We start from the raw sequence: 26,934 nt of genomic DNA, 5'->3' as shown, positions 1-26,934 counted from the left end.
CCTGCGGGGAACCTGATGTGGGTCTCGATCCCAGGGCCCCGGGGTCATGGCCTGGGCTGAAGACAGACGCTCAACCGCTGACCCCCCCGGGCTGCCCTGTCCTTGCTTTTTATACTGCTTCCTGCCCCATCATTGCCTCTAAAATGTAGAGGCAGCTGCACATCAGCGCTTTGACCTCAGAGACACGTGTGGCGTACCCCTCCCTAAACTGTGAACTTGCTGAAGCTGAAAGGAAGCAGCCGTGCACATCTGTGTGTGGTACTCGTTGAATCTCTGAGAAAGTCAGAAGGAGAGATAGACACTGACGAGATTTAAGAGACAGCGATCCTTTTTTCCTTTCCTTTTCCTTAATAACTGAAGATTTTAATTAACTAGTAACGTGAATAATTTGATTTAATTTTGAAGCTCAACCTAGAATCACTCTGTCCTCCAAACGAATATTAATATTTTGTCTTGTTTGGTTGGTTTTGCTTTGGGAGGCTGTGTCCTGCTGCTTTGGTTTCTCAAATCTGTGACCCCTTTGTTGTCACTAAACAAAGTCAAGCATTGTGTGCATGGTTCCCAGACCCACAAGGTCCCCGAGGCACATTCAGTGGGACCAGTTTGAAAAGTGTCTTGTGATATCCAGGACTTGGGATGTCCTGTCACTTTGTTCGGGTCAAGTTTGCATTCTCTGGCGTTGAGGGTCGACGGGCTGCATTTAGACACCTCTCTTCAGCTGGAGTGTATGCGTGCCTTCTGCCCTCAACCAAGCATCTTTGAATTCAGTCACTTATTCCCAGAAAGGCAGTTAGGGCCTCTAAGCGAGCCGAGTTCTAGGTGTCCTGCCTTAGTCAGTCACTGGCGTTAATGGAATGTTGACTCTGTACAGAGGCTGAGCATGCGTTCTACTTTCTTTTGTTTTTTAAAGATTTTATTTATTTATTCATGAGAGACACAGAGGGAGAGGCGGAGACACAGGCAGAGAGAGAAGCAGGCTCAACGCAGGGAGCCCGATGCGGGACTCGATCCCGGGACCCTGGGGTCACGCCTAAACCGCTGAGCCCCCCAGGGCCCCGAAGCATGCGTTCTATTTTCAAAGAAATTGTTAGGCTCTTCTCACATGCTAAGAAAAGAAGTTTCTATTCTGTCTTTGCCTTTTGTCTGAGGTACATATTTTCATGAAAAATCCTAGCAGTTTTACTACTGATTTTGGCAAATACATGAAGCGTACGCTTGTTTTCTTCCCCTTGAGCATTAGTAGTTACTTACTCAGTACTTAAAAACCTACAGCTCAGGGCACCGGGTGGGTCCGTTGGCTGGGCGTCTGCCGTGGGCTCTGGTCATGATCTCAGGTCCTGCTCTCCAGCCCCCACACCTGCTTTGGGCTCCCTGCTCAGCGGGGGTCTGCTTCTCCCTCTGCCCTTCCCCCTCCCCCCCAGGCGCTCCCTCGCTCGCTGCTAGCTCGCTGGTCGCTCTCTGTCTCTCTCAAATAAATAAAATCTTAAAAACCCTACAGCTCACCTTAACTTTCCAGTTTTATGTACAGAAAACGTCTTCCTTTCCTTATTTAATGATGTGATGGAAGAAAAAGACTCTTGTGGTCACATTGCTGTCCCAAGAGTCTACTGGGATTCCATTGGTTTGTGGCCATTTATCTCTTTTGGATTTTAATTCTGTCCATTAAATGTATTATCTTAACTACTTTTAAAAGATTCTAAGAGCTGGTGTGTGATGATGCCCACTATTCAAGCAGAACAGGTATATTTCTTTTGGTGAGATTTTGGGGAGCCCGGTCAGGTGGTGGTGGTTGAGATTTGGGGGTCTGAGTGCACTGATGGCATCCCGAACCTCTCATTGGATGTCCATCATACATTAAATAGCTCACAAAGAGAAATTCTCTTTCCATGTGATAGTCTTTTATGTTTTTCTTATAGGATCGTAAGGAGGGATCTGTCTGGCTCTTATGTTCACGTCCATGTTTTTTTGATATTCTGTGACTGTGTTACTGGGAGTTTGTTTTCAGGAGTCAGCACTACCATAAAGATTGTAAATATCCTAATGTAGTCAGAAGTGGATTTTCCATAACTTTTTAAATATAAATTCATAATGGAGAAAAATTTATACCAGAAAAGTTTTTTTAAATAGCATGTCCAATTTTGAAGTACTTAGTATTTTATTTTTTATTTATTTTTAAGATTTTATTTATTTTTTTTTTCTTTTTTTTTTTTTTTAAGGTTTTCTTTATTTATTCATGAGACACACACAGAGAGAGGCAGAGACACAGGCAGAGGGAGAAGCAGGCTCCATGCAGGAAGCCCGACGTGGGACTCGATCCCAGGGCCCCGGGGTCATGCCCTGGGCTGACGGCAGTGCTAAACCCCTGAGCCACCCAGGGGCCCCAAGTACTTAGTATTTTAATAGTTACACAATTGATGCCCCGTTTTTCAGGGAATGAACTATAAGTCTAATCACACACACACACACACACACACACACAGAGTAAATGATCTTTGGTTTTGATCTTGGATTTTGTCCATCTCTAGAAAGTAGCTTTCTTAGGCAACTGGATAATGCTTAATATTCCCACTAAAAAAAATTTCTTTTGATGTGAAATTGCAAGACTTCAGAATTTACAGCAAATATATTTCTAGGCTAATGATGATGATGATGACTAGACTTTTTTTTATTTTAAAGATTTTATTTATTTATTCGAGAGAGAGAGGCAGAGACACAGGCAGAGGGGGAAGCAGGCTCCATGCAGGGAGCCTGACGTGGGATTTGATTCTGGGTCTCTAGGATCACGCTCTGGGTTGAAGGTGGCGCTTAACTGCTGAGCCATCCAGAGATTCTGATGACTAGACTTCTTTAAGTAGAAATGTAAATGTATCTTAAGGGTATGTTTATCCTGCTGGATGTTTTAACAGCCGTGAGGTGGGTTGTGATCAAAATTAATCATTTATAAATTTGTAAATCATTACTGTCCAATATTAGGCCATCACGTATGTCACTTGAAATTTATTTATATTTTAAGGGACACAAAAATCAACTCCATCGACTTTGACTCTGCCCTAAGCTTCTTGCACTCAGGGCCAGCTTTGCCAGGCGGGTGCTGCCGGCAGGGTGAGAGGAGCGCTGTGCGCCGCGGGTTCCCCTGGAGGGCTGGCTGGGGGTCACCGAGAGCTAGAGGTCGGCTCGTGATGCTGGGCAGCAAGGGGAGGAAAATAGGTTTTCCGGGTGAGGGAAGGCCGAAAATGGGGAACAAGACACGGGCTGCTGCGGAGGACGCAGGGGTGGGGGTGGGACCTGCCGATTGCACTGGAGGAGCAGCAGTCAGCACCGTAGAAGGAAGGAGCGTGGAGCGCGCCGGGCCCCGGGGTGAGCGCCTGCCCTGCACCCAGGCCGTGACCCCGGGGTCCCCACAGGGAGCCTGCCTCTCCCTCCGCCTGGGTCTCAGCCTCTCTGTGTCTCTGTCTGTGTGTCTCGTGAATAAGTAAATGAAATCTTTTTTGAAAATAGAAGGAAGGAACAAACTCTGCTGCGGGGTGGCCCGGGAGGGCCTCAGGGGGAAGGGGTATTGGAGCCTGCCCAGCAGGCCTTCCAGAAACCTTCCAGAAACCTTGTTCACTCTCCTGGTCCTGCTGCTCCTGCTCGGCCTCGCAGCAGCCGCGTCCACAAGGCCGGGCTCTCGGGCAGCGCTCGGCCTGTGGGCCTCCTGCCTGTGGAGCCACCACCAGCTGCCCGGGGAGACCGGCCTTTTCCGCCCTCCCCGTAGCTCGCTGTCCAGGTGTCCCCGGGAGGGGCCTGTGGCCCTGGTGCCTTGGGGGGGGGGGGCCCCTCCCACCTCAACACCTTGCTGGCACCTTGGTCGGGCGGGGTGCTGGGCGCAGGGGCTGTCTGTGTGGCCCCAGCCCCCCACGGAGGGCTTGATCAAAGTGCAGAAACCCTGGGGAGCTGAGGCAGGTCCCCTCTCCTAGTATCACCCTCAGGGCCGGGTGCAGGGGAGACAGGAGCCCTGAGCAGGCTTCGCGCCCAGCTCGGCCCACGTGGGGCCCTCGTGCAGCCCCAAGCCCAAAACAGCCCTGAGCTGCCTAAGTGGCTGAGCCACCCGGCCCCAAGGAGTAGTAGTTTTTTTTAAAAAATGACTTTTACAGGGACGCCCGGGGGCTCAGTGGTGGAGCATCTGCCTTCGGCTAAGGCCGTGACCCTGGGGTCCCGGGATGGAGTCCCTCATCGGGCTCCCCACTGGGAGCCTCTTCTCCCTCTGCCTGTGTCTCCGCCTCTCTCTCTGTGTCTCTCAAGAATACATAAATAAAGTCTTTTTAAAAAATGACTTTTGCCATAATAAAAGAATTTTCATAATAAAAGAATTGTCCGTCCTCTGCGAACAGGGTCCTGCTAGTGCCTTCCGCTCTGTTTTTGAGGTTTCTTGATAGGTTTCTTGAAATTCTGTAATAGATTCTCTAATGGAGCCAGCATTAACAATAAGCTCAGTCTGTGCCTCTCCCTCTGCTGCTCCCTGTCCCCTGCACCAGTGCGCTCTCTCCCTGAAAACAAATAAATAGAGCTCAGCAGCCGGCACATCTGTTCAGTTTAGGGGGCCGATTATTTAGGCTTAGAGAACGCCAGGTTATGGGGCTACAGGGACCAGCACTACGGGGCCTGGTGGACTGAAGGCAGGTGGCTGCTGGCATTCGGAACATGAACTTCATCCTGGAGGCAGGAGGGAGCCTTCGCACGGTCCCAGCAGGGAGGGCAACGCAGTGGGTGACTCCGACGCAGGAAAACCCCCTCAGGAGGTTCCGAAAATAGTCCAAGGGAGTCGTGATCTGGGGAGAGGTGATACCAGGAGTGGCAGATGGGGGGGCGGTGATACTGGGGAGAGGTGATGGGGGCGTGACCCGGGGAGAGGTGATGGGGGGAGGTGATCCAGGGAAAGGTGATAGGGGGTGTGGTGATCCAGGGAGAGGTGGTGATGGCGGGGGGCAGTGTTCCAGGGGGAGGGTGGTGATGGGGGGGTGGTGATCCAGGGGGTGGTGATTCGGGGGAGATGATGGGGGGTGGGTGATCCAGGGGGAGGTGATGGGGGGGTGACCCCGGGGGAGGTGATACAGGCCTGAGCTACAGCAGCACCAACAGCAGTTGAGGGAAGGGATGGATCCGGAAGTGAAGCTGAGGATGGTTTGGATATGGGCAATGAGCTAGGGATCCCCGTGTTTCCAGCTGGGTGCGGTGGTTCCCCTCAAAGCAATAGGGAGTTCAGGAGGGTGCTAGGGATGTGGGAGAGGGGGACATGATGTGAATTCAGTATTGGGTTTATTTAGTTTGAAATTGGGGCATCTAGATGTCTAGCAGCTGGAGACCATGACAGGTGGGGATTTGGGGCCAGACTGACCTCGGGAAGGAGCAACAAGGACACTTTGTGGTCCAAGAAGAGAAACGCGCTGATGAGGAGCATGGTTCCGTGGTCCCCAGGAGTTTGCTCCGCGTTTCCTATATGACTGGTGGTCCGCACTTTGTTGCTTAAAGTAATTACTTTCAGGACTAAGAATGTTTCGTGGGGGGGACGTGTGGCGGGACGTGTGGCGGGGCTTCTGCTGTCACCTTTCCGCGTCTTGCTTTGGGAGGCGATGAGTCCCTGAGCCCCAAACTGTGGCCGAAGCGGGGGAGACAGACCTAGAGGGGGCACATGGGGGAGGAAGCGAAGCCGAGGAGGGGGCCGGTGCTCTCCAGGGGGGCTCCGGGGTCCTGACCCGCCAGGGCGGCCCGGGGCTGCTGCGAGGCCTGGCTTGGCCACTGGCCTGTATGGCCCTGAAGGCTGCAGAGGTGTGGCCTCTCTGGTCCGTCCTCTGTGAACAGGGTCCTGCTAGTGCCTTCCGCTCTGTTTTTGAGGTTTCTTGATAGAGACTAACAAGGTAAGATAGGGCAACTGCTTGGCACAGTGAATGGCGTATGTTAGGAGTTGATTGATAAAATGATTACTGCTTTGTGCATCTTCAGACCTATTATGCTGCTTGTAACTGCAGGAGCCATTGATCATGATCGAAACCAGGGACTTAATACGATGTCGTGAGCGTCAAGATCATTAAGGCTGCAAAGTAAAAAATGTGTGTGATTTTCAAATCTAACATTCTTCTCTAAAACATCTTGGTCTTGGGACACCTGAGTGGCTCAGTGGTTGAGCGTCTGCCTTTGGCTCAGGCCATAATCCCGGAGTCCTGGGATCGAGTTCCACGTCGGGCTCCCTGTGTGGAACCTGCTTCTCCCTCTGCCTGTGTCTCTGCCTCTCTCTCTCTCTCTGTGTCTCTCAGGATAAGTAAATAAAATCTTAAAAAAAAAAATAAAACATCTTGGTCAAATTGAGTTTTTCTCCCCCCATTTTAGGATGACCTCATAATTTATATATCCCTCAGTGCCATTTTTCAGAACTGTAAGTAGCTGGCATACAGAATGGTTATAATCATAGCTGTCATTATTTATATGTGATAAATTAAAATTCTATTCCTTTTCCTACTTTACCTTCAAAAACACCAATACCCATTTTTATGGGAAAAGCCTTTTAGAGCTATTTCAAGCAAGTATAGATGTTCATTATTAAAAAACTGTAAGCTGTAGAATCTCAGAAGTAGAAGACTTTATGATCAAGAGTTGAAAGGGAGTATTTTGGCTTTTATATAGTCCCTTGAAAAGAACAACTCTGTAAAGATATATGTTACCATCTTACAGCTTCCGGCCGGCCGACTTGTTAACAGCCTTACAGGTAATTGAGCCACTCATAGTTCAGAACAAAGGGCCACATTGCAAGGTAGTATCAGTGAATCCAGGGCTTTTACTTATTGGTGGCATATTTGGTTCTGTTTTACCTTTGGGGCTGAGTTGGCTGAGACACTTGATGATTCAGAGAGAACAGGACTGCGTCCGTGGAGCTGTGACTTGTGGTGGCAGGCGGTCCCCTACGCCGTCTCACAGGCTGAGCTGCAGGAGGCCAGGTGTGCACCTGCAGGAGGGAGGTCAGCTCCCACAGGGTGGTTACCTAGAAGGCACTTGGAGCCGGTGTGCTCGAGGTAGACGTTCCCCATGCGTGAAGAACGCACTGTCAGGTATACAGCTCTCTGAAAAGCCCACACACCTGCAGAAAGACATGCACGTGGATGCTTACTTGCTTATGCAGCTTTCTACATGGATGGGGGGATGGTCTACATATCCGTCAGTTGGAGAAGGAGTATGTTTGATACAGTCACAAGATAGGAGATTACACAGAAGTGAAAAGGAATGGCCTCGACCAACATGTCAGCGTGGGAAGCTCTCAAAAATGTTGAATGGATAAGAAAGTTTCAGAATGAGACATACTTTGGTACATTTATGCACATTTTAATGGTGAATTTTAAATTATGACATTTTTATGGTTTCATTTATAGATACAGAAAGATGTTTACATTTGGAGAGGAAAACATTCCAAATTCCCATGAGCCCTCGTTCTCTGGATGGGATGTAGGAAGGAAGGGACTGGGATGTGGGACAAAGAGGGCAAGGAGAACCCCCCCCCCTTTATCTCTAGCATTTTATTTCTTTAAGGAAATATGGAAAAGTATTCATAATTTTCCATTCTCGGTGCTGGATATATGTATTCTCTGCAGAATTTTTGGGGGGGATTTTCTCTTGGAAAATAGCTGAAAGCTTGTCTACTTGTAGTGACTAATGTAATTATCCTCATGTAGAAGAAGTGTGTGTGTGTCTGAATATATTTTAGAGATATATTGTATCCAGATATATCAAACATTGAGAATTTGTAACCTTGATAGGTACATTGCCCCTGTATTATCCCCTAAATAGCATAAATGACTGAAAAGCTACTTTGCATTCATGGTCTCTGGTTTCCTCAAAATCAGATCGGGTGCAAATTTATAATATCTTATTGGGAATTCATACCAAAGTGCCCAACATTAAATATAAAGAAATATAGTAATTATATTATTACTAGAAATATAATAATCATATTCCTTTACATGTAAAAAAGAAATCAATGTACCAAAAGCCAAGTGATCATAAGCCCAAAGATCATAAAGTTTATTCCACGCAGTGAGTCTAAGTATGGGCATTTTGTACCAGCTGTTTAATTATCTTGAATCATGCATTGTCAATTTACTGCCTTTTTTTGTCCAAGTCAAAAACCTAAGTAATCTGGCTAATTATATTTCTACATATCCATGGAAATATTTGGCAGACTGCAATTCCATAATCGGGTAGGATACTTTGGAGAGCGGCAAAGCAGAGAGACTTTCTTAGAGGTTTGCTCCATAGCATACCTCCCCAGAGCCTTTCCAAAGAGTACCGCTCCGTTCTGATTTCTGATGTATTTAGCATCTTTTCTTTACCTTTTCTCTACTAAACAACAGCATCTCTGAATAGTAATCTATAAGCAAACAGCAACTTACTAAACTTTTCCTGGAAAAGATAATTCATGGATTGAAGCTCAGACATCATCAAAAAGACCAAGTGTTCCGTTTGCCTAGGTTCGGGGCCTTGAACCTTGCCCCTGTGTGTCGGGTCCCGTGGGGAGTGCTCAGGGATGGATTGTTGGCATCCGTCCTTGGCTGTGTCTGTGGCCTGTGGGCCAGACACTTCCTTCCCTTTAGAATGAGAAAGAGTTGGAGCAAATTGGTTTGGCCTTGATCTCACTCATCTTCTTAAGCCTTGGTGGAAAAATTGTCGGGTAGGCTGGGAGCTATCCTGCTTCCTTTTATTCTTCTTTTTGCCAGTCTACCTGTGAGGAGCATGCGCGCACGTGTGTGTGTGTGTGTGTGTACGCGTGTACGTGTGTGCATATCTGATCTAGGTTCAAATCCCACACTTACTGTATGTCTGACCTTAGATGAGTCAGCAGGTAGCTTTGTTAAGCCTTTTAGGTTCCTCATTTACAAAAGAGGGTCAATAATTGGGCTTCGTCGCATGGTTACTAAGGTGCAGTGAGATAATGGTTAGCAATAATAAGTGCTCAACTCTAAGCAATAGCTAGTTTTATTACTGCCCTTATTAATTGACTCCCTCAGCAATAGTTACTAAGTACCCACTGGAGAATGGGCACTTTTCTAGACCCTGGGCTATATCAGGTGGGTAGCTCCTCACGGGACCACCATAGTGCTGGGGTGGACAATAAGCTGTAAAGAGACCATGTTTTTTCCAGTGATGGTAAGTGACATATGGCAAAACAGTGCAGGCAGCGAATTCAGCGTGAGCAGGATGTGACTGCTCCAGCCCGGTGGGCTGGGAGGTGCCTCTGCGGAAGGGACAGCCAAGCAGTCCTGAGTAGGAGCTGCCCAGTGAGACCTGGGGCCCAGAGGAGACCACAAGTACGAACGGCCTGGGCAGGGGCGAGACTCAACAGGTCAGCAAGGTGTGCGCGGTGCTGCAGGGCCCCGGGGGCCCCGGAAGACCCAGCACATTACCTGCCTGAGAAAAGCGGGAGTCGTCGCACAGTTTGAGCAAGGGGTGACCCGAGTAGATTTCTGCTTCTATTGATTTTTTAAAGAATTGCCTACGTGGGTGATGGATCTGTCGTCATTACTTACCTTGCTCTGCTTTTGAAGGGGTCCACTGTACTCATTCTCCGAGTTACAGAGAAGTTTTGAGCTGTTTTCTTCCTGAGTCATCAGCCAGCAGTTCACACGCTACCTTCGTCGACTGAGTGCCTTCCACCGTCCAAACCAAGAGTTCGTGCGTTGTTTGGTTGCTTTTTGTGTTTGTTTGTTTTAGCAACTTGAAAATTTCAGAATAGCCATACAATCTAGGGGATAGACAGAAAATAAAAAATTGAAAATTAAAAATCAAAAATTAGTAATCTCCAACCTTAACCAAAAGTACAATTACAGAAAGGTATAGAAAATAGCAGTGGCTGGTGTGCTGTCACTTGAGGGCTTCTTATGGGAAAGAGCCGCATAAGGGCGTGTGCTGCACGCGTTCGCTGCAGGTCCTCAGTCAGCACTTGTAGCGTCCCCCTGAGGGTGGCATTCAGGGTCTGCCTTGGAGAGAAGGGCTCAGAGGTGACCGGTTGCCTGTGGTGACACAGCCGGTAAACAGCAGAGGGGGGATCCCTACCCAACCACTCAGACTCCAGAGCCCAGGATCTCAGCTTCTTTCTTTATGTAATTAGTTTTGATCGTAGCTAGTCTGTGGATTCGTGGGCACAGGTTTAGTGTGTCCCTCTAAGCAACCCAGTCTCACCTCTTAGTCTTCCTTTTTTCTGTTCTGAGTGACCTGTGTCTGGTACACCTGTTTCACCTGTCTCAAGTGCCTCACACTCTCAAATTGGTTTTTACTCCCAATGAAATTCTTATTTCTCCAGATTAGCTGCTTTCAAGTAGTAGGAAGATGAGAGTACTATAAAACACTGAATATAAGTGGCAAAAACTGGTACCTCTGATGATGTCTGTATCATAGAGTTAATTCACAAATATTTTTTCACAATTACATATTATACTCAATTTTTTTTAAGGGAAACCTTTTATTAAAGATCAGGTTCCATTCTAGAATACAGTGTTCGACAAGATAAGCATGGCACCTCTCTCATGGGGCTCACATGGCAGGAAAACCGTAAAACAAAAATATTGGGTGCTACAGAAATGTTAACTTAGGCACCTAAGACATTGGGAATGGAAAAAGAGTAAAGGAAATAAAAGTGAGAGTCCTTTTGGGTGGGAGTTGGGATGAATGGAGCAAGGGGAAAGTTATCTTATGAACTGGATACCAGATAGGTGGTGGTGCTGCTCACCAAGGAAGCAAACAAGGGAGGGGGGAGAGGATATGGAGGATGGAACTTACAGAAATCTTAGGAGGCAGTGGAGATGCCCATTAGGAAGTTGTATTTATAAGTCTAAATCTTGGAAGAGAGGATGTGGCTGAAGACGTCTTTTGGGAAACATTAACGTGTATGTAAGACAGCTAGCTCCATCCCGTGACTTGAAGTTTTCTGTAACCAACTTCCTCCTCTCCGTCCCTCCCTTCCCATCAGCTGGTAAATCCATTTTGGAAACTCATCTACCCCAAACAAGGAGCATGTTACTATCAGTGTGACCTGTTGAAAAGACACCAGTTCAGCGCTTCTAAGATGAGGATGAAAGCTATATACTGACGTCAGAACACAAAGTCCTGATAAACGTATCTCGAATGTTCCCTCGATGTTATTCACTCATAACTCGTGGCCTTCATCCTAGTGAGCCTCCGTTCACCCTTATGGGATAGTGGCCCCTGCATTTCTGTAGGACTGGAGAAACACAGTGCTTGGAGACAATGTGACGCCCAAAATAACCTCACGGCTTAGGTGTGATTTTCTGCACCCAGGGTTTATTTGATAAGTGCAGTGTAAACTAGGAAAGCAAACCAAGACCAGCACACAAATCAATTACTATTTTTTTAATACACATGCCTGCGTGTAGGATTATTTTTTATTGCCTTCCCTCAGGAATGTTACCGATAGGTGGAGGATACTTACTCCATGGAGAAGATTCTCAGTTTTTAAAGGGAACCATTTTATTCTGTTTCCTAATTAGGCTAAATCAGAAAATCAGTGTTTTCCATTTTTAATTTCTAGATCAGTAATAAAAATAAAGGGAAGTAATACTATTGCAGGCTTTACAACTTAGAGTTTTCACAAATACTCTTACTGTTACGGCCTCCCTACAAAACAGTTTTGTTGTGTTCATTTTACAGTGACTCGATGAGAGCTGGATATCCTCCACTGGGGGAAAGACCATGTTGACTCCCTGGGGGCCTGGGGTGGAGCACCTGCCGCCAGGGCTCCCGGAGCCCCAGGATAGGTTCCTAATTGTGTCAGAGAGCATGGGTACTAAGAATAGAGGAGCCGGTTGCTATGGACTAGATTGTATCCTCCTGAAATCCATGTATTGGAGCCCTGACCCCCCGGATGATGGTATTTGGGGATGGGGCCTTCACAAGGAAACTAAGGTTACATGAAATCATGAGGGTGGGGCCTTCATGATGGGATTAGTGCCCTTGGGGGACACCAGGAAGCGTGCTCTGGCTCTTTCCCTCAGCCAGGGCCAGACACGGTGAGAGCATGGGCCTTCCGCAAGCAGGAGGATGGTCCTCAACAGAATCTGATAGTGCTGGCATCCTGTTCTCAGTCTTCCAGCTTCCAGAGCTGTTAGGAAATACATTTCTGTTGTTTAAACCACCCATCTTGTAGTATTTTGTTAGGGTCACTTCAGGCAACGGGGGCATGTACCCTAACAGATAGAACAAGAAGAGTCTTAGGTGAGTAGAGATACTCGCAAAGGTTCTAAGAGTCCGAGGAGATTAAAGTAGGAGGCACCTGCGGCTTGACATTGGGACGAGTGTGAGAGTGAGTCAGGCCGCGACACTTACTTTTTGCGTGTATAGCATTCCTGGTAGCATGGACGTGGCGGGGAGGAGAATACCACGCTAGCCTCAGAAGGAACCAATTTGCTGTGATTCGCCCAAGATCTACCCTTCAGAGTGGTGGTGTGGAGACGGAGCCAGGGTCTCTCTGGCTGTAGATCTCGTACTCTTTGGTGATTCAGATAATAATGTTCATGTCCGCCAGAGTAGCTGAAGACGGGTTTCATTATTACTTCGTTATTCTTAATCGAGTTACTCTTAATTACTAATACCCTGGCATTAACTACTAAGTTATTAATATTACTCTTACTTCTATCAGCGAGATTTTGGTAGAAATCTAATATGTTTCAAATACAGGTAGGAGATTAGAGTAGGATCACGGCAACTTTTTGTGAAAGAAGATTTTTAAGGTAGAATGATCATTAATTTGTGTGTGTGTGTGTGTGTGTGTGTGTGTGTGTGTGTGTGTGAAAAAGAGCACCTTTTAAATTTCCCTCAGTTTGCCTCAAAGCCTTATGATCAGGAAAAAAAAAAAAAAGCCTTATGATCAGGATGGAGGAGCTCTGCTGACTGTGGGAAGGCTGTGGGATTTGATAGAAGACCTCAAGTGGAGTCTTGGTTCTGTGATTTGTTTCCTTTGTGTTCCTGGCAACTTGGCTAACCTTTCAGGGCCTTGACTGTTCAGCTGTAGAGTAGGATTCACGATAACTCTTGCTCTTTCTATTTCAAAAGATTATTGGCAGGAATAAATGAGATACTAAGTGGGGAAAATGCTAAAGAATTGGAGAACATTATAGAAATTAGTAAGGGGGGTTCGGCGTGGTGAGGGGCCTATAGCAAGCAGAGATCTCAAGGCCACTGAGGTTGATGCTCCTTCTTCCTTAGTGTCCCAGAGAGGGAGACAGGAGTGGGTTTGAACAAAATGTAATACTCAGAGTTCCATATTTTAAAATAGAATAGAACAAAATTTCTAGTCATAAAGACGTATTAAGTGTGGGGCAGGAGTTTACTGTAATTGCTTTTGCACTATTTTTTCCCTTTCTTGAAAAACCCATAACCTAATTTTCTCTTCAGAGAAAGTGTTTAGCATTGTGAGTTGGGATTACATTGAGTTAAGTCTGAAAGCCAGTGAAAGTTCAAGAAAGAGAGGGTGATGACTCAGAACCAGTGCTGCCAGGGTAGCCGACTCATCCTGTGACTTCTGTGGAGCTATTTCGGGGACCAAGGAATGGCGAGGATCAGGGCTCCTGTCGGTCCCCGGTGGGCTGAGCGCATCTCAGGGACCTGCCAGGCCTGTCTAGAGACCCGCGGCATTGGTGGGCACAGCGCATGCTGTGGTCGTGGAGACCCCCGGTGGACGCCCCTGGCAGCCCCCGTATTCTCTTTCCCCTCATGCACCTGTTGGGGGGCGTACCCCCTAGTTCCTGTTCCTTGGCCGAATCCAGGTGGTCAGGTTCCGGTGAGTTGGCCTGCAGTCTGCCTGCCTGGGGCCGACGTCCTGGCTCACCCTGTGTCCCACCTCAGCGCGGACACCTCCGCTCTCGGGCTCCCTCAGCAGAAACAGGCTTTTGGCCCATTTGATCTCATAACAGGAGTTTGGCTTCTCAGTGAACTTTCTTTTGTGTTCCGAGATCTTGGGCAGCCGCTGACGGGCGCTCGCCTTGCTGCTTGCCCGACGCCGTTCCTCCCAGCGCCCGGCCAGCTACCAGCGTGCGCCTAGAGCCAGCCTGAGCGCACATCCCGCCCGCTTGGCCACGCCAGGCCGTCGCTGCTCGGGGGCCGCGGTCCAGGAGTGACCTCCCGTAGCAGCACAGCACCGTGTCGCTGTCTAGTAGGGAGCACCAGGCAGGGGCAGGCCCGTGGTGGCCCCGTCCTGCCTCGCTGTCCTCGGCGGCCTCGTCTGTGTGGGGGTCGGACCGGATGCCGTGGCTCCGCTGAGGCCTGACGCCGAGGGGGACTGGCGCTGCGGCGGGTTCGCCCTGTGCTCCCTCCTCACCACCCCCCCCACCCCCCCACCGGGACTCCGCCTCCACGTGGTTTTTGCTGAGAAGCCAGAAATGGGCACAAAGCCACTTACGCAGACGGCCGGGCCGTGCGTCCCCTGCTGTGGCCTGGCCCAGTGTCTTGGTCAGCGAGGTGGGGCCTGCAGAGGGGACTTGGGGAGCCGCGAGGGGAGCCCTCGGCCCTGGCCGTCTTCCTGTCCCGGCTCACACAGACCTGGCGACACCCTCGGCTGCCCTGCCCAGTGGTTTCAGAATCCCTGACGTAGAGCCGGCGCCTGGGACCGTTCCTGAGAAGCGTCGGCCTCCAGCACGTGTGCGCCCGGATTCCGCGTCGGGCCACCGTGCCCCGCGGCGCCGCCCGCCCGCCAGACGCCTCCCTGGCCGCGGGGCAAGGCCCGGCCTCCACCGCAGCCCCTGGAAAAGCGAATGGCGATCCCCTGGGAGACCTCCCGGGGAGAGCGGACAGGATCCGGCTGGCAGGGGGCGCGCAGACCCCAGCCCCGCCGGGAAGCGCCAGTGCCAGGCAGCGCGCAGCCCACGTAGGCTCCGGCTCCGGGGCAGGGCTCGGGGAGGACGCCCGCCGGCTCTCGGGGCCTCGGTCGGTGGGAGCCGTTGGTGGCCTTGGAGGTGGTTTGGGGCCTGCGATGTGTCCCTTGGGAATTCCTAAGTGGCGGTGTCTCCGCGTGGCTGCGTTTGGAGACAGCCTTCCCGCGGCAGTCGGTTGACCCGAGGTGATCCGGCGGCCGCTCTGGCGTGACCCACGCCGTGGGGAGGAGGAGGCGGGGAGCACGCGAGGACAGGGAGGAAGGCAGCGGCCCCGCTGGGCGAGGGTCTCAGAGGAGCCCCATCACGAGCCAGCCGGGCCCCCGCGCCGCGTCCCCCCATCCTTGGCAGATGGTCCCTCAGCCCCGTTTGGCTGCTTCGGACGACGCGGAGCTCGCTCGCCGCCAGGGTAGCTGTGACCGCGGGTCGCCTCCGAGGGCGGTCCCGGGCGCTGGGGCAGAGCAGGGACTGTGTTGTCTGACCCACAAGTCAACGGCAGTCCGTGTCCTTTGACCGGGGCTCGGGGGCCGCGGCCCGCAGCTGGTCCTTCACCTCCGTGCCCTGCCGCCCGCGGTCAGCGTCCTGGGTCCCTCCTCCGCCCCCGGCTGCCTCCTAACACCACCTCGGCTCGGACATGGGACACCGGGAATGCAGCCCCGTCCTCCGCAGCAGGACAGGGCCTTACGCACTCGAGCGTCCTCCTCTTACCGCGTCACCTCCCGGGCGCTCGCCGAGTCTCCACAGAGCGTCTTCTCCGGACCCCCTCCTGTTCTTTGCCCTCCTGATTCTGGCTCCTTTGTCAGCCGTCGCCCGCTTGTTCCCCTCTGCTGTGGCCTGGCGAGTCGACACCTGGGAGACTGTTGTCCCCTTTGGCTGCTGCCGGGATACTCCTTGAGCCTGCGTTTTGATGAACTTGCTTAATTCCCTCAAACGTAGCGTAGGTCAGCTAAGACTCTTGAGGCCTTTTTCAAATTCATTCCTGTACCAAATGCCAGTGATTCTTGTCAGGAAACGATAGGATTATTATAGGAGATATTTAGAGGCAACAAGGTAAAGAATGACTTAAGACCAACGGAGGCTCAGACTTCACTTTCACCTTTTCTTTTCCTAACAGAAAAAACGGAAGTATCGATAGCTGCACAAAACGTAGGTAAATGAAGTCTTCTTCCTCCTTTAGCTCTTCTGACATACGATACGGTTCTTACGCTCTATTCTACAGGGTGGGTCAGTGGGCAGCTCCGCTTGCATACTGACAGAAGCTTAGTGGCGCGGTGTCTCTCTTGGTGGTCCTCTGCCTGGGCTGGGTCGGTGTGTGAGTGCCGTTGGTTCTTTGAGCATGTGGCCTGTGTGCTAACCCTCAGTCCTCTAGTGGGATAGGCCTGTGGGGACCCAAGAAGCCTGTTACCTGCTTGTGCGTATGTGTTGAAGATGCATTGCATGATGTTGCAGGATGTCCCAAATAAACCACAGGCAGCTCTTCGTTGAACTACTGCTTGGTCATAAATGACTTAATGTGTATCTTCAACTGTAGCCTATTAACATTAATCACAAAGGGCGCCAAATATGGGCAACCATTTTTTTTAGGATTTTATTTATTCATTTATAACATACACATAGAGAAAGAGAGAGAGGCAGAGACACAGGCAGAGGGAGAAGCAGGCTCCATGTGGGGAGCCCGACGTGGGACTTGATCCCCGGGCACCCATTTTTTAACCATCCTAGTTCTAAGTCCTTTTCGTGGGTCAGCTTATTCTTTCACATACCCATCTCTTATGTACACACACATAAAATTATAAGCATAACACGTGCGTAGTTCCTTCTTGTTCACCATCATACCCCTGGCACTTAGTGCAGCGCGTTCAGTATTAGTTGAGTGAGGTTCTATGTAGAGTATCCGTACTTTCCGTCTAGGGAGTGAACGTTTATGGGCATGCAGCATATGCCAAGCACTGGGGATCAGAACCAGCCAACGTGACAGGCAACTGACCACACCCGGTGTGGAGCATGCGTAGCTGGAGGAGAGAGAGCAGAGCACTGGGCCAGACAGGCTGCCAGAAAGATGTGCTAGAGTGGAATCTTGTTTCCGTCAGAAGTGTTGATCCCAAGGCTCCCATTGTGTTACATACACTTTGTGATGAACCAAGTGGTCCTTGCCGCAAATAAGCACTTTCCGTAAGGCTCTCTCTACAGACTGCCATTTCCTTTGTCCAGAAGAATACAGTAAGGGCAAAGCTGATTATTTTATGTGCTTTTCTTAACTGTTGATGTGTCTGTATGGTTTACTCTTACCTGATTGCACAATTGAATCTTTTGAATTCAAAAGATAGAAATGATACTGATTACTAGCTAGGATGTCATATTGTTTTTAAGCCAAAATAGAGATCCAGATAATGGTCCTTTCAGGTTGGAGAACTATTGGTCAAACATCATACATCATTTACTGTTTGTTTATCGCTACATGAGGCACAGTGCCTGAGTTCTATTCATTCTGTGAGAGAGTAGATAGACGCATGGGAAAATATGCAAGAAATATTAAAGATCTCTGGTCGCATCCGTCTCCCAGCCCTGGGACAGTTTCCCGGTCCTCCTCCCTAGAGACCATCAGCGTCATGACGTTCAGTGTGTCTTTCCAGAGATACTCTGTTCATACGTAAGTGCGCACACACTTGTACGACTCTTCCTTCTCTGACATAAATGTTAGAATGCTCTGCTTACCAGTCTGTAGGGATTTCTAGCTTGCTTTAGATGGCGGCGTCAAGGAGTTTGCGGTCAGCTGATGATAAAATCTAAATATTATAAGACAAAAATAGAAAAGCATTTTGCTAAGTTTTTGATATAGGGTCAGACTCTTTTCTTTGAAAACATCCTTACTGATTGGGGTTAAACCAAATGCATACTCTGTGATCTCGGTCAGTTTTGGCTTCTTTAATGTGGACAGGAACTTCAAGATACTTTCAAAACAGCCTGAGAGCTGAATTCTTCTGTTTTTTTTTTTTTTTTGTATTACTTTAACCCGGATTTTTTATAGTTGTCTTTCTTTTTTTTTTTTAATATTTTATTTATTTATTCATGAGAGACACAGAAAGGGAGAGAAGGAGAAAGAGAGAGAGAGAGAGGCAGAGGGAGAAGCAGGCTCCATGCAGGGAGCCCGACGTGGGACTCGATCCCGGGTCTCCAGGATCCAGGCCCTGGGCTAAACCACTGAGCCATACCCATCTCTTATGCCCTATAGTTGTCTTTCTTGTGTCTAATTTGACAGTTTGTCTTTTACCTTTTATTTTATTTATTTTTTTTAATAAATTTTTGTATTTATTTATGATAGTCACACAGGGAGAGAGAGAGAGAGGCAGAGACACAGGCAGAGGGAGAAGTAGGCTCCATGCACTGGGAGCCTGACGTGGGACTCGATCCTGGGTCTCCAGGATCATGCCCTGGGCCAAAGGTAAGCGCCAAACCACTGAGCCACCCAGGGATCCCTCTCTTTTACCTTTTAAATCTTTATTGTTACATGATTATCAGAAATACATTCGCTGCACAGCCAAGGAAGCAACCCACAAAACTAGGAGACCGCGTGGGGCCCGGGAGCAGAGGCTCCTAAGCGACGTGCCCAGTGAAGGGTCCGTGTCCAAACATGCAGAGCTCGCAGGCCTGACAGCACGGTCGGTAACGATCAGGAGATGGGCGGAGGCCGCCCGGATGGCCGGCCCCAGAGGCTCCCCTCGCTGGGCGGCGGCAGCTCCATGTGTTCCGCCACCTGCCGTGTCGCCTGGCCCTGGGCCGACATCCAAAGCTCGGAAGCAACGGATGTTGGTAGGCGCGTGGAACGGGGGCACCGCGGCCGCTGGGACCGTGCGGGGCGTCCCCAGGCGGAAGGGGCTCCCCGTGCCCGCAGCAGGGCGGCGGCGTCCCGCGCCTGCCGTAGTTCCCTCAGGTCGCCTCACCCTGCGCCCTCGGGGTGCGCTGACCTCTGCCAAGGCCGGCCGTGGCCCTCGTGCCCGCGCGTGGGCCCGAGGAGGTGGCGGCGGGCGGCCCTCGAGGCGGGACCCTCGCGGCCTCCCTCCCTGCCCGCAGGTGGGCGCGCCGAGGCGGCTGGACGGCCACAGGGGCGCGGCCGTGGGTGTGCGTCGGCGGCTGCGCCTCCTGCGCCCCTTCCCGATGGGTGCCTGCGGCCGCGAGGTGAACACCCCGGAGGAGGAGCCGAGGACACGCGGCCCGTGGGGAGCCCCGCCCCAGGCTTGGCCACGAGGGCTCCTGAGGGGCGGCTGGGAGCGCGGGCTGAGGAGGCCGCCCGGGGCCGCCGGCCCTCCGCCCCCTGCGCCCCCTGCGCCCCCTCCGCCCCCCTCCGCCCCCTCCGTCCCCCTCCGCCCCCTCCGATCCCTCCGCCCCCTCCGATCCCTCCGCCCCCTGCGCCCCCCTCCGCCCCCTCCGCCCCCTCCGCCCCCTCCGCCCCCTGCGCCCCCGCCGCCCCCTGCGCCCCCGCCGCCCCCCTCCGCCCTCTGCGCCCCCTCCGCCCCCTCCGCCCCCCTCCGCCCTCTGCGCCCCCTCCGATCCCTCCGCCCCCTGCGCCCCCCCTCCGCCCCCTGCGGCCCCCTGCGCCCCCCTCCGCCCCCTGCGCCCCCCTGCGCCCCCTGCGCCCCCCTACGCCCCCTGCGCCCCCCTGCGCCCCCTCCGCCCCCCTCCGCCCCCCTGCGCCCCCTCCGCCCCCCTCCGCCCCCCTCCGCCCCCCTGCGCCCCCTCCGCCCCCTGCGCCCCCTCCGCCCCCTCCGCCCCCTCCGCCCCCTGCGCCCCCTGCGCCCCCTCCGCCCCCTGCGCCCCCTGCGCCCCGCGGCCCGCAGCACCCTCTTTCCCTGCGGCGGCGGCGGCTTCCTTCCCGGCCTGAGGAGCGCTGCCGGCCCAGGCCTGAGCGCCGCCCGCCGCAGTGGACGCGGCCCCGTCCCGCGGCGGCCTCGGTGTGTTGCCGCGCGTGGGTCGCGAGGCGGGGGCGGTGCCCAAGGCCGGCGGCGTCCGAGCCTCGCGGGCCTGGGCACCCAGCGGGCGTCCGTGTCTCCCAGGGAAGCGCTCGGAGCCCCGCGCCCGGAACATCCGGGACCCCGCGCGCGCCGCTGTCCAGTGCGCGGACCGGCTGTGCACGCGGGGGAGAGGCCGCGTCGGCGTGTCCTGCCCCGGGCGTGCTGCCGGGCGCGGGGTCCCCGCCGGTCGTGGAAGCCTCCAGCCTGGGGCCAAGGCGTGGGCGGGCGGCTCCTCCGCGACCCTCCTCGGGGGCTCACCTCCTGGGTCGCGGGGTCGCCCTCCTCGGGGTCAGGCCCGCGGCACCGCCCGCCCCAGCGCGCCGGCCGTGGAGGGCACTGGGCACCCCAGTGCCTGCATCCTGCCGCCGCGGTGCTCCTGGGGCGCCGCGCCCGAGTCACCGCTGGATCCGCACCGGGCGCAGGTGTCACCGTCCCTGCCCGTGGGAGGGACGGGGCGCAGGCCGTGAAGAGACGCCTTGCACAGCTCCGGTCTGCGTGTTCTCTGGGGCCCCGTGTGGCCCTGAAGGCCGTGAGCCACGAGGTTAGAGACGTGGGCCGCCAGGGAAGGGCACCCAGCCGGCGGCGCTTGGCTTCGGGGCACCCCGAGCCCGGAGGGCCCCCGCAGCTGCGCGCAGGCGCCGGGTTCCGCGGGGCGAGGTCTGAAGGCTCAGCACAGCCTCCCCCTAGACTGCGCTGGCCGGGCATTTGGGCCTGGGCCTGGGCCTGCGTGCGGTGACCGTGGCCACGGCGACGGAGAGGGTCTCCAGAGGTTCAGGACGTGCAATATGAACACAAGGAAGGTGTTTTGCCAAAACTTTTGGAGAGTAGGATTATGGGAAAGTGTGCCTGGGAGCTGCCTGGACCGAGCTAGAGCCATGCCTCTTCACACGGGCTCCGGATCTGAACACACTGGGAAGTGTCCCAGGCGCGATGCCTGGGTTCCCACCAGAGACCTGGGCTGCCGGCCGCGAGGCCTGGACGGCTGTTGTTTTTAATGGTTACCTGAGTGGATCTGACGTGCAGCCAAAGTCAACGAGAACTAATGAGCGTGGCAGGGGTCAGCACGCTGCAGCCCTTGGGCCAGATCTGCCCCACTACCTGTTTTTGTACGGCCCAGAACTAAGGACGGTTTCTGTACTCTTAAGTGGTTGAAAAAAAAAAAATCAAAGAATAATATTTTGTGATGCATAAAGATTACAGTTGACCCTTGAACAACGTGGGTTTCAACCGTGAGGCTCCACTAATAGATGTTTTTCAATACAGTACGGCAAATATATTTTCTTTTTGTTTTTCTTAATTTTTTCTGTAGCTTATTTTAATAATGTAATATATAATATAACATATAAAACATGTGTTAACTGTTTATGTTATTGGCAAGGCTTCTAGTCAATAGTGGACTTTCTATAGTTAAGTTTTGGGAGAGTCAGAAGTTACGTGTGGATTTTCTACTGTGCAGGGGGGCATGAGCACCCCTAACCTCTGCATTGTTCAGAGGTCAGCTGTCTGTGAAATTTAAATTTCACTGTTCATAATTCAAATTGTACTGGAACACAGCCATCCCTGCTCATTCACGTGCGTACTATCTGCGGGTGCTTCTGCACTATGGTGGCGAGGGTGGGTAGCTGCAAGAGACCTGCAGAGCCGAAACTTTACAGGAGCGGTTTACTGACCGGTGGGTTAGGCTGTGTCAAGGTCCTCAACAGAGCTAGGTTAGAGCCTAAGAAGACCTAGGTTTGTGGAACTTGTATGTTTGTTCAGTGTATCTTGCACTGTAATTTCCTGTGGGTTTTTGTTTTGGTCTTTGCTGTTGTTTCCTAGCAGAGGGACCCCACCCCAGTTGATGGATCTGTAGTAAGTCTGTTCAGGAAACTTTTTATCAAACAGGATTGAAACATAGACTTTTTTCCTTAAAACATGAAAGTACAAAGAATATAACGTCCAGAGAATACTATAACCCAGACTTTTTTAATACTGAAGTTTCCCTAAATCCCTTTTAATATACATTTCCTATCTCATCTCTGCCCCTCAACCCTTTTTTGTTTTTCTCCCATTCTTCTGTTCCATATTTGCAGTTAATACAAGTTGGATGCCTCAGAGCTTTCCTTTCCTTGATTCGATATTGGGAAAAGAGAACAGTGTTTACTGGAATGATTATTTTATTTTATTTTTTTTAAGATTTTATTTATTTGTGAGAGACCCAGAGAGACAGGTAGAGACACAGGCAGAGGGAGAAGCAGGCTCCATGCGGGGAGCCCGACAGGGGACTCCATCCCGGGACTCCAGGATCACGCCCTGAGCCAAAGGCAGACGCCAAACTGCTGAGCCACTCAGGGATCCCCTACTGGAATGATTTTAATATAAAAATATACTTGAGCAAGATTAGGAAATTACCACTGTCATATTGGCTTATTTCTTTTACCTTCAAGTTTTCATCCACTTGAATTTTGAAACAAAAGCATTAAGATTAGGAAAATTAACAGAAAATGGAAAACAAACCAGAAAGGGAACTCTGTACCATCAGGCTGTGTCTTGTACAAAGCAGCAGCCACCATTTGCTTCTAAACCAGATTGTCCAGTTCAGAACGAGAATGTAACCCTATGCTTGGATGCACCCCTAAAGGCCTTTACTTTGTTTTTCTCATAATCTTGGTGGTGGTTCTTGTGAGGGGGGAAGTGATGCTGATGTACATTTATTAGTTTGGTAAGCATAGGATTATATCATAGATTTATTTTTAAATAGTGAAGATGTATCAGTTGAACTGATAGGAACAAGTATTTGATTTCCAAATAGTTTATTATTCATCATTGGATGATAGTTTTTCACGACCTTGAGAGTCTCCTTGTAAAACTCCTTGGTGTTTTGGGGACTGCATGTGAGACCACATTCATATTCACGTTCTCATTTTTATCCTGTCCTGCCCCCATCCTCGTGAAGCAGCTATAATCCCAAGCATATTTACCCTACAGCCACCTGGAAGGAGGCCACTAATGTCATTACAGATGGCAGTGTGCCCAGACTATCTTTAAAAAGCATTGGCTGTGCTACTAATTAAATTTCAGGAAGGGTGATGTTCACTTTTATATTAAGTATTCTGAAAAGACTGAGGGCAGATATGTTAGAAGCAGTGTTCTTATTTCTAAGAGTTCATGGTTAAATTTAGTTGTTCTTTAGCTTCCTGACTCCTACGTTTAAACGCTGCTGGATGATGGATGGTTTGGGCAGGGGAAATGTACGTAGTACTTGCATGTTTTATGTCTCCTACAGGGCCTCAACTTATTTCCCTTTGTTTTTTGTTTTTTTGTTTAAAGAGTTCTTTACATTGGTCTGGCCTGCAATACAGCTCGCTATATTTATATTTCCTACCTGGAAAATGCCTGGACTGTTCTCCCCATGGAAGTTCTTCAAGGTAAGTTAACAGCTGGAATTAGAATTATTTTTTCTACCTGACTGAGCTATGACTACATAAAGCTTAGTGACCTTGAGCATCTGACTCTGAAAGGAAGGGCAGGCCTACTGTTTTATATGATTTTGAAGTGGTTGTTAAGGAAGAGGTGACATCAGGGGGGTTGGTTCTTCGGTTACTCTGAGTACTCTGTGTTTGTTGAGCCAAACAAAGCTGGATTTGTCCCACACCCCAGTGATTAAACAGAGAGAAAGGAACTCTGGAATAGACTTTATGTACAATTGTTAAGTATGTACATCCGAAGGTAGTTTTAAGTATAAAAGGATTTATTTTTTAAAGATTTTGGTGTTTGTAGGTTAACTGTATTCATCAACAAAAGGTTGTCAAAATTATTTTGTTCCTTCGGCTTCTTTTATCACATCTAGTGATTTACAACTAAAGCTTTACAGTCAAGGTATTCTTTTCCCATGAACCTTTCAAATAGGTTCACATATCCTACCTAACCAGAGTTCTTTTCTTTGCTTCACTGGACTGTTTTCCCTTCAACAGATAACTTTGAAAAGAAATTTCTAGGAGGCTCTTGCCATGTGGCTTGAGTGCAAAAAAAAAAGCTGGATTTCTGTACAAAGCTCATTGCCATATTAGCTCATACATACAATCTAGACTATATACTGAGGACCTTTGTTAACTGCTTGGCTGAACCATTTGGTGGTTGGCAGGATGATTAAAATGAAGGTTCGGGACAAGATTGTCAGAGTTGAGGTCTTCTGGGATGGCCCAGGCTCCTCAATCATTAATTGTACTGAGCAGTCTGTGATGATACAGAATTTCATTAGCTTTACAGACGCCATTTTCATTTTCCCTAAACCTGAGGATACAAGTACAGCACAATCAACATAATTTCTCATCATGACATCTAAGATGACTCATTATCATACATCTAAACAAAATATACACAATGCAGCCCATTCATCAAATCCCGTTGTAGCAATGGAAGAAAACTATCCTTTTTGAGAGGAGATACAATTTATATTCAGATTATAATTATGAAATTTAAATATATACGTACTCTAAATAAAGGTATTTTACCAGGCCTGATGCCATGGTATAATTGGTGAAAGGAGATTTCTGTTTATAATAGAAAATGGAAATTTAGTCTTATAATAAGTTATGGTTTATAATTATTAGAACTCTGGAAGAGCCCTGAGGTAGAGCGCATACTTCAGCACTGTGCCATTTAAGAGTAACAAAGCACTAAATAAGGACTATAGGAAAGAATGATGTGATAACAAGGTGAATGCAACACAGTTCTTAGGATTTCCCATCTCTGGTCCTATTTTATGAGGCAGGATCCTTGCCTTACTTAACTGCTTTATTTATTGGTGCCAGAGTGTGCAGAGTCTATGTTAAAAAACAAACCCACTAACTGGTATGGCCACAGAAAAGAAAAGATATTGTAATAATATATACATACATCTTTTTCTCCTCTTAATTTAATACAAATTCCATGGAAGAGGACATATATGACTAATTTAATACAAATTCCATGGAAGAGGACATATATGACTTAAGAGAGCAAAAGAGAGCTTTTTAAATGAAATGGTTAAAGGAACAACACATTTTATAAGAGGAAACAAATAAATGCTGTTACGAATCAAAAAAATTTTTTCCTATTATTTTATTCGGATAAATAGCTACAAGAGTCAGGCAGTAGGCTGGGACTATCCTAAATGCAATAAAATGTAATAAAAAATATTAACTTAGGCCCCAAGGCCCCACCGTGTGTCCTGGAAGCTGGATGTGTAACCACAAAATTACTAGTGTGTTAGAGTTAGAGAAACGTGCCAGGTGCAGAGAAGCGGCTCCCTGGCAGGGGCGGGTGGGACGGGAGGTGCTGCCGAGGTTTGCCAGGGAGCTCACGTCTGGGCTGCGTGCTGAAGGACCCGCTGTGGCGCAGAGCAAGGCCAGGCGCTGGGAGCCAGGAGCGGGGGCTGGCCGTGTGCCATCCACGCAGGAATTCGGCCTCCCTGGGGGGGCCGCGGCCTGTACCCCGGTGGCCTCTTTTCACCTGTGCCAGTGGAGGTCGAGTTCCTGGCCCGAGACCAGGAGGGCCCGGGAGTGCAGCGCCTGCGTCACTGGGCCCAACCCCCGAGAGCCCCGGCTGAGCCTGGAGGACAAGTGCTCCCCAGATCCCCAGCTTCGGGCACAACAGAAGTGAAGTCCTGGCCCTTGCTGCCCCACACGCACTGCCCAGAAGAGGGTGGCACAGCCCCATGGGGTCAGCCCCGCACCCCGGGGCGGCTTCTGACCAGGGAGGCCTGGCCCGTCCGTCCGGATGCTCCCCCTGACACGTGTCATCCGCACGACCTTAAAGCCTTGGGACTTCGGGCAGCTCTCCTGAGGCCGTGGAAGGACAGAGACCTGAGGACAGGCCACGCTACCGGAGCCCACTGTCCGACTGACCCTCCCCAGACCCTCGGCGGGAGCCCTTAGGACCATCACCAAGCCCCCAGCCCGGGGGAGGGGGGAGGCTGGGAAGGCGGCCTTCGGGCCCCTGCGACGCCTGGCACCTGCACCCTTTGTTCCACCGGGGCCTCACAAGCTGCTCTTCTGGAGGCCTCGTACACCCCGAGAACTAGTGTCCCCTCATGGCCACAGAGGGGGAGACACCACCTCACCCCTCTGGCCCCCGCCTGCCTGTAACAGGAGGAGTCCTTGGCCTTCACTCCTTGGAGCTGCGCGCCTCCGCACTCACCTCCTGGCCTCCTGGCCTCCGGCCGTGGTGGCAACAGCGAGCGAAGGAGGCCGACGGAGCCCGTTTCCTCCTGCCTGGGCCTCTGCCGAGGCGGCTCCGCGGTACCCCTGGGGCATCGAGGGGACGCTGCTGCCTACTGCTGGGAACCGAGGCAGTGTTTCTTTCCCAGGGGCCTTCTCCCGTCGAGTGGCCGGTGTTCTCGCAGGCTCGGCCCTTTAGCAGTCCAGCCGTGATGGGCAGCAGGCACGTCCTCCAGGTAGCCGCCGGCACCGTGCGGGGCAGCAGCAGACACACTTGCCCGCGAGAGCCGGCAGTTTATTTTAGAGAGAGACGGAGTCTAAGTCCCTAGCAGTATTGCTGCGTGCAGTAGAGGAGGCGTGAGGGTTTATATTTATTTCTCAAGATCTCATTTTCAAAAACCCATAGGAATTTTCTCTGTTACTTTTTTTTTTTAATTTTTTAAAATTATTTATTTACGATAGTCACAGAGAGAGCGAGAGAGAGAGAGAGAGAGGCAGAGGGAGAAGCAGGCTCCATGCACCGGGAGCCCGACGTGGGATTCGATCCCGGGTCTCCAGGATCGCGCCCTGAGCCAAAGGAAGGCGCCAAACCGCTGTGCCACGCAGGGATCCCTCTCTGTTACTTTTGTATAAGAAGCATTTAAACATTCATGATTATAATCGGGTATCCGTACTTCACTACGTATAACGAATCAAACCCAGATTTGTTATGCTCCTCCCTATGCAGGTGTTGGTTGTGAAGCCTTACAAATGTTGAGACAAATATGACCAAAATTATTCTTGCTATTAAAATGCATGTAAGGGGCAGCCCGGGGGGCTCAGCGGTTGAGTGTCTGCCTCCGGCCC

The 26,934-nt window shown here is 50.9% G+C and overlaps 2 protein-coding genes and 1 long non-coding RNA gene across 20 annotated transcripts in view; 1 reads left to right on the top strand and 2 right to left on the bottom strand.

The window, feature by feature from the left end:
- Window positions 1–18,702, bottom strand: part of LOC144305937 (uncharacterized) — a 35,867-nt gene extending 17,165 nt beyond the window's left edge. For 2 of the 3 annotated variants that reach the window (XR_013372965.1, XR_013372964.1), the window contains exons 1-4: window positions 18,508–18,702; window positions 17,616–17,686; window positions 9,549–9,763; window positions 6,843–7,108 (exon numbers count right to left, since the gene is read on the bottom strand). This is a non-coding gene — a long non-coding RNA (uncharacterized LOC144305937). Of the gene's footprint in view, window positions 1–6,842; window positions 7,109–9,548; window positions 9,764–17,615; window positions 17,687–18,387 lie in introns of all 3 variants that reach the window. The other variant, XR_013372966.1, reaches the window with a different exon arrangement.
- Window positions 1–26,934, top strand: part of MFSD6 (major facilitator superfamily domain containing 6) — a 69,386-nt gene that overhangs the window by 23,702 nt on the left and 18,750 nt on the right. For 10 of the 16 annotated variants that reach the window (XR_013372962.1, XM_077885081.1, XM_077885082.1 and 7 more), the window contains one exon: window positions 23,219–23,316. Coding sequence is in view for 15 of the 16 variants with exons in the window: in XM_077885081.1 (XP_077741207.1) it covers window positions 23,219–23,316 (98 nt within the window). In the remaining variant the exon portion in view is untranslated. Of the gene's footprint in view, window positions 1–4,568; window positions 4,819–5,323; window positions 5,508–18,320; window positions 18,343–22,997; window positions 23,140–23,218; window positions 23,317–26,934 lie in introns of those variants that run through there. The other 6 variants (XM_077885089.1, XM_077885090.1, XM_077885086.1 and 3 more) reach the window with 6 other exon arrangements.
- On the bottom strand, window positions 9,850–16,148 carry LOC144305792 (uncharacterized). Its single transcript, XM_077884883.1, has 4 exons — window positions 16,092–16,148; window positions 14,432–15,177; window positions 12,361–12,564; window positions 9,850–12,221 (listed from the first exon to the last, which is right to left on the bottom strand). The coding sequence occupies exons 1-4, from the start codon at window positions 16,146–16,148 to the stop codon at window positions 12,200–12,202; spliced, it is 1,029 nt and encodes a 342-aa protein (XP_077741009.1). The 3' UTR covers window positions 9,850–12,199.

The sequence above is a fragment of the Canis aureus genome, chromosome 36 (assembly GCF_053574225.1).
Source record: "Canis aureus isolate CA01 chromosome 36, VMU_Caureus_v.1.0, whole genome shotgun sequence".
NCBI classification, from domain to species: Eukaryota; Metazoa; Chordata; class Mammalia; order Carnivora; family Canidae; genus Canis; species Canis aureus.
The sequence above is the reverse complement of the archived record's forward strand: the minus strand, read 5'-3'. Positions and strand labels throughout refer to the sequence as shown.

Coding starts and splice junctions, on each gene's coding strand:
- LOC144305792 (XM_077884883.1), bottom strand. CDS start 16,148: ATGCAAGCGGAGCTGCCCACTGACCCACCCTGTAGAATAGAGCGTAAG. Junction 15,178..16,091: donor TAGAGCGTAAGAACCGTATC/GTATGTCAGAAG, acceptor ACCCTCGCCCAG/CGGGGCCGCTGCCTTCCTCC. Junction 12,565..14,431: donor CGCACGGCCCGGCCGTCTGC/GTAAGTGGCTTT, acceptor ACCCGTCTTCAG/CTACTCTGGCGGACATGAAC.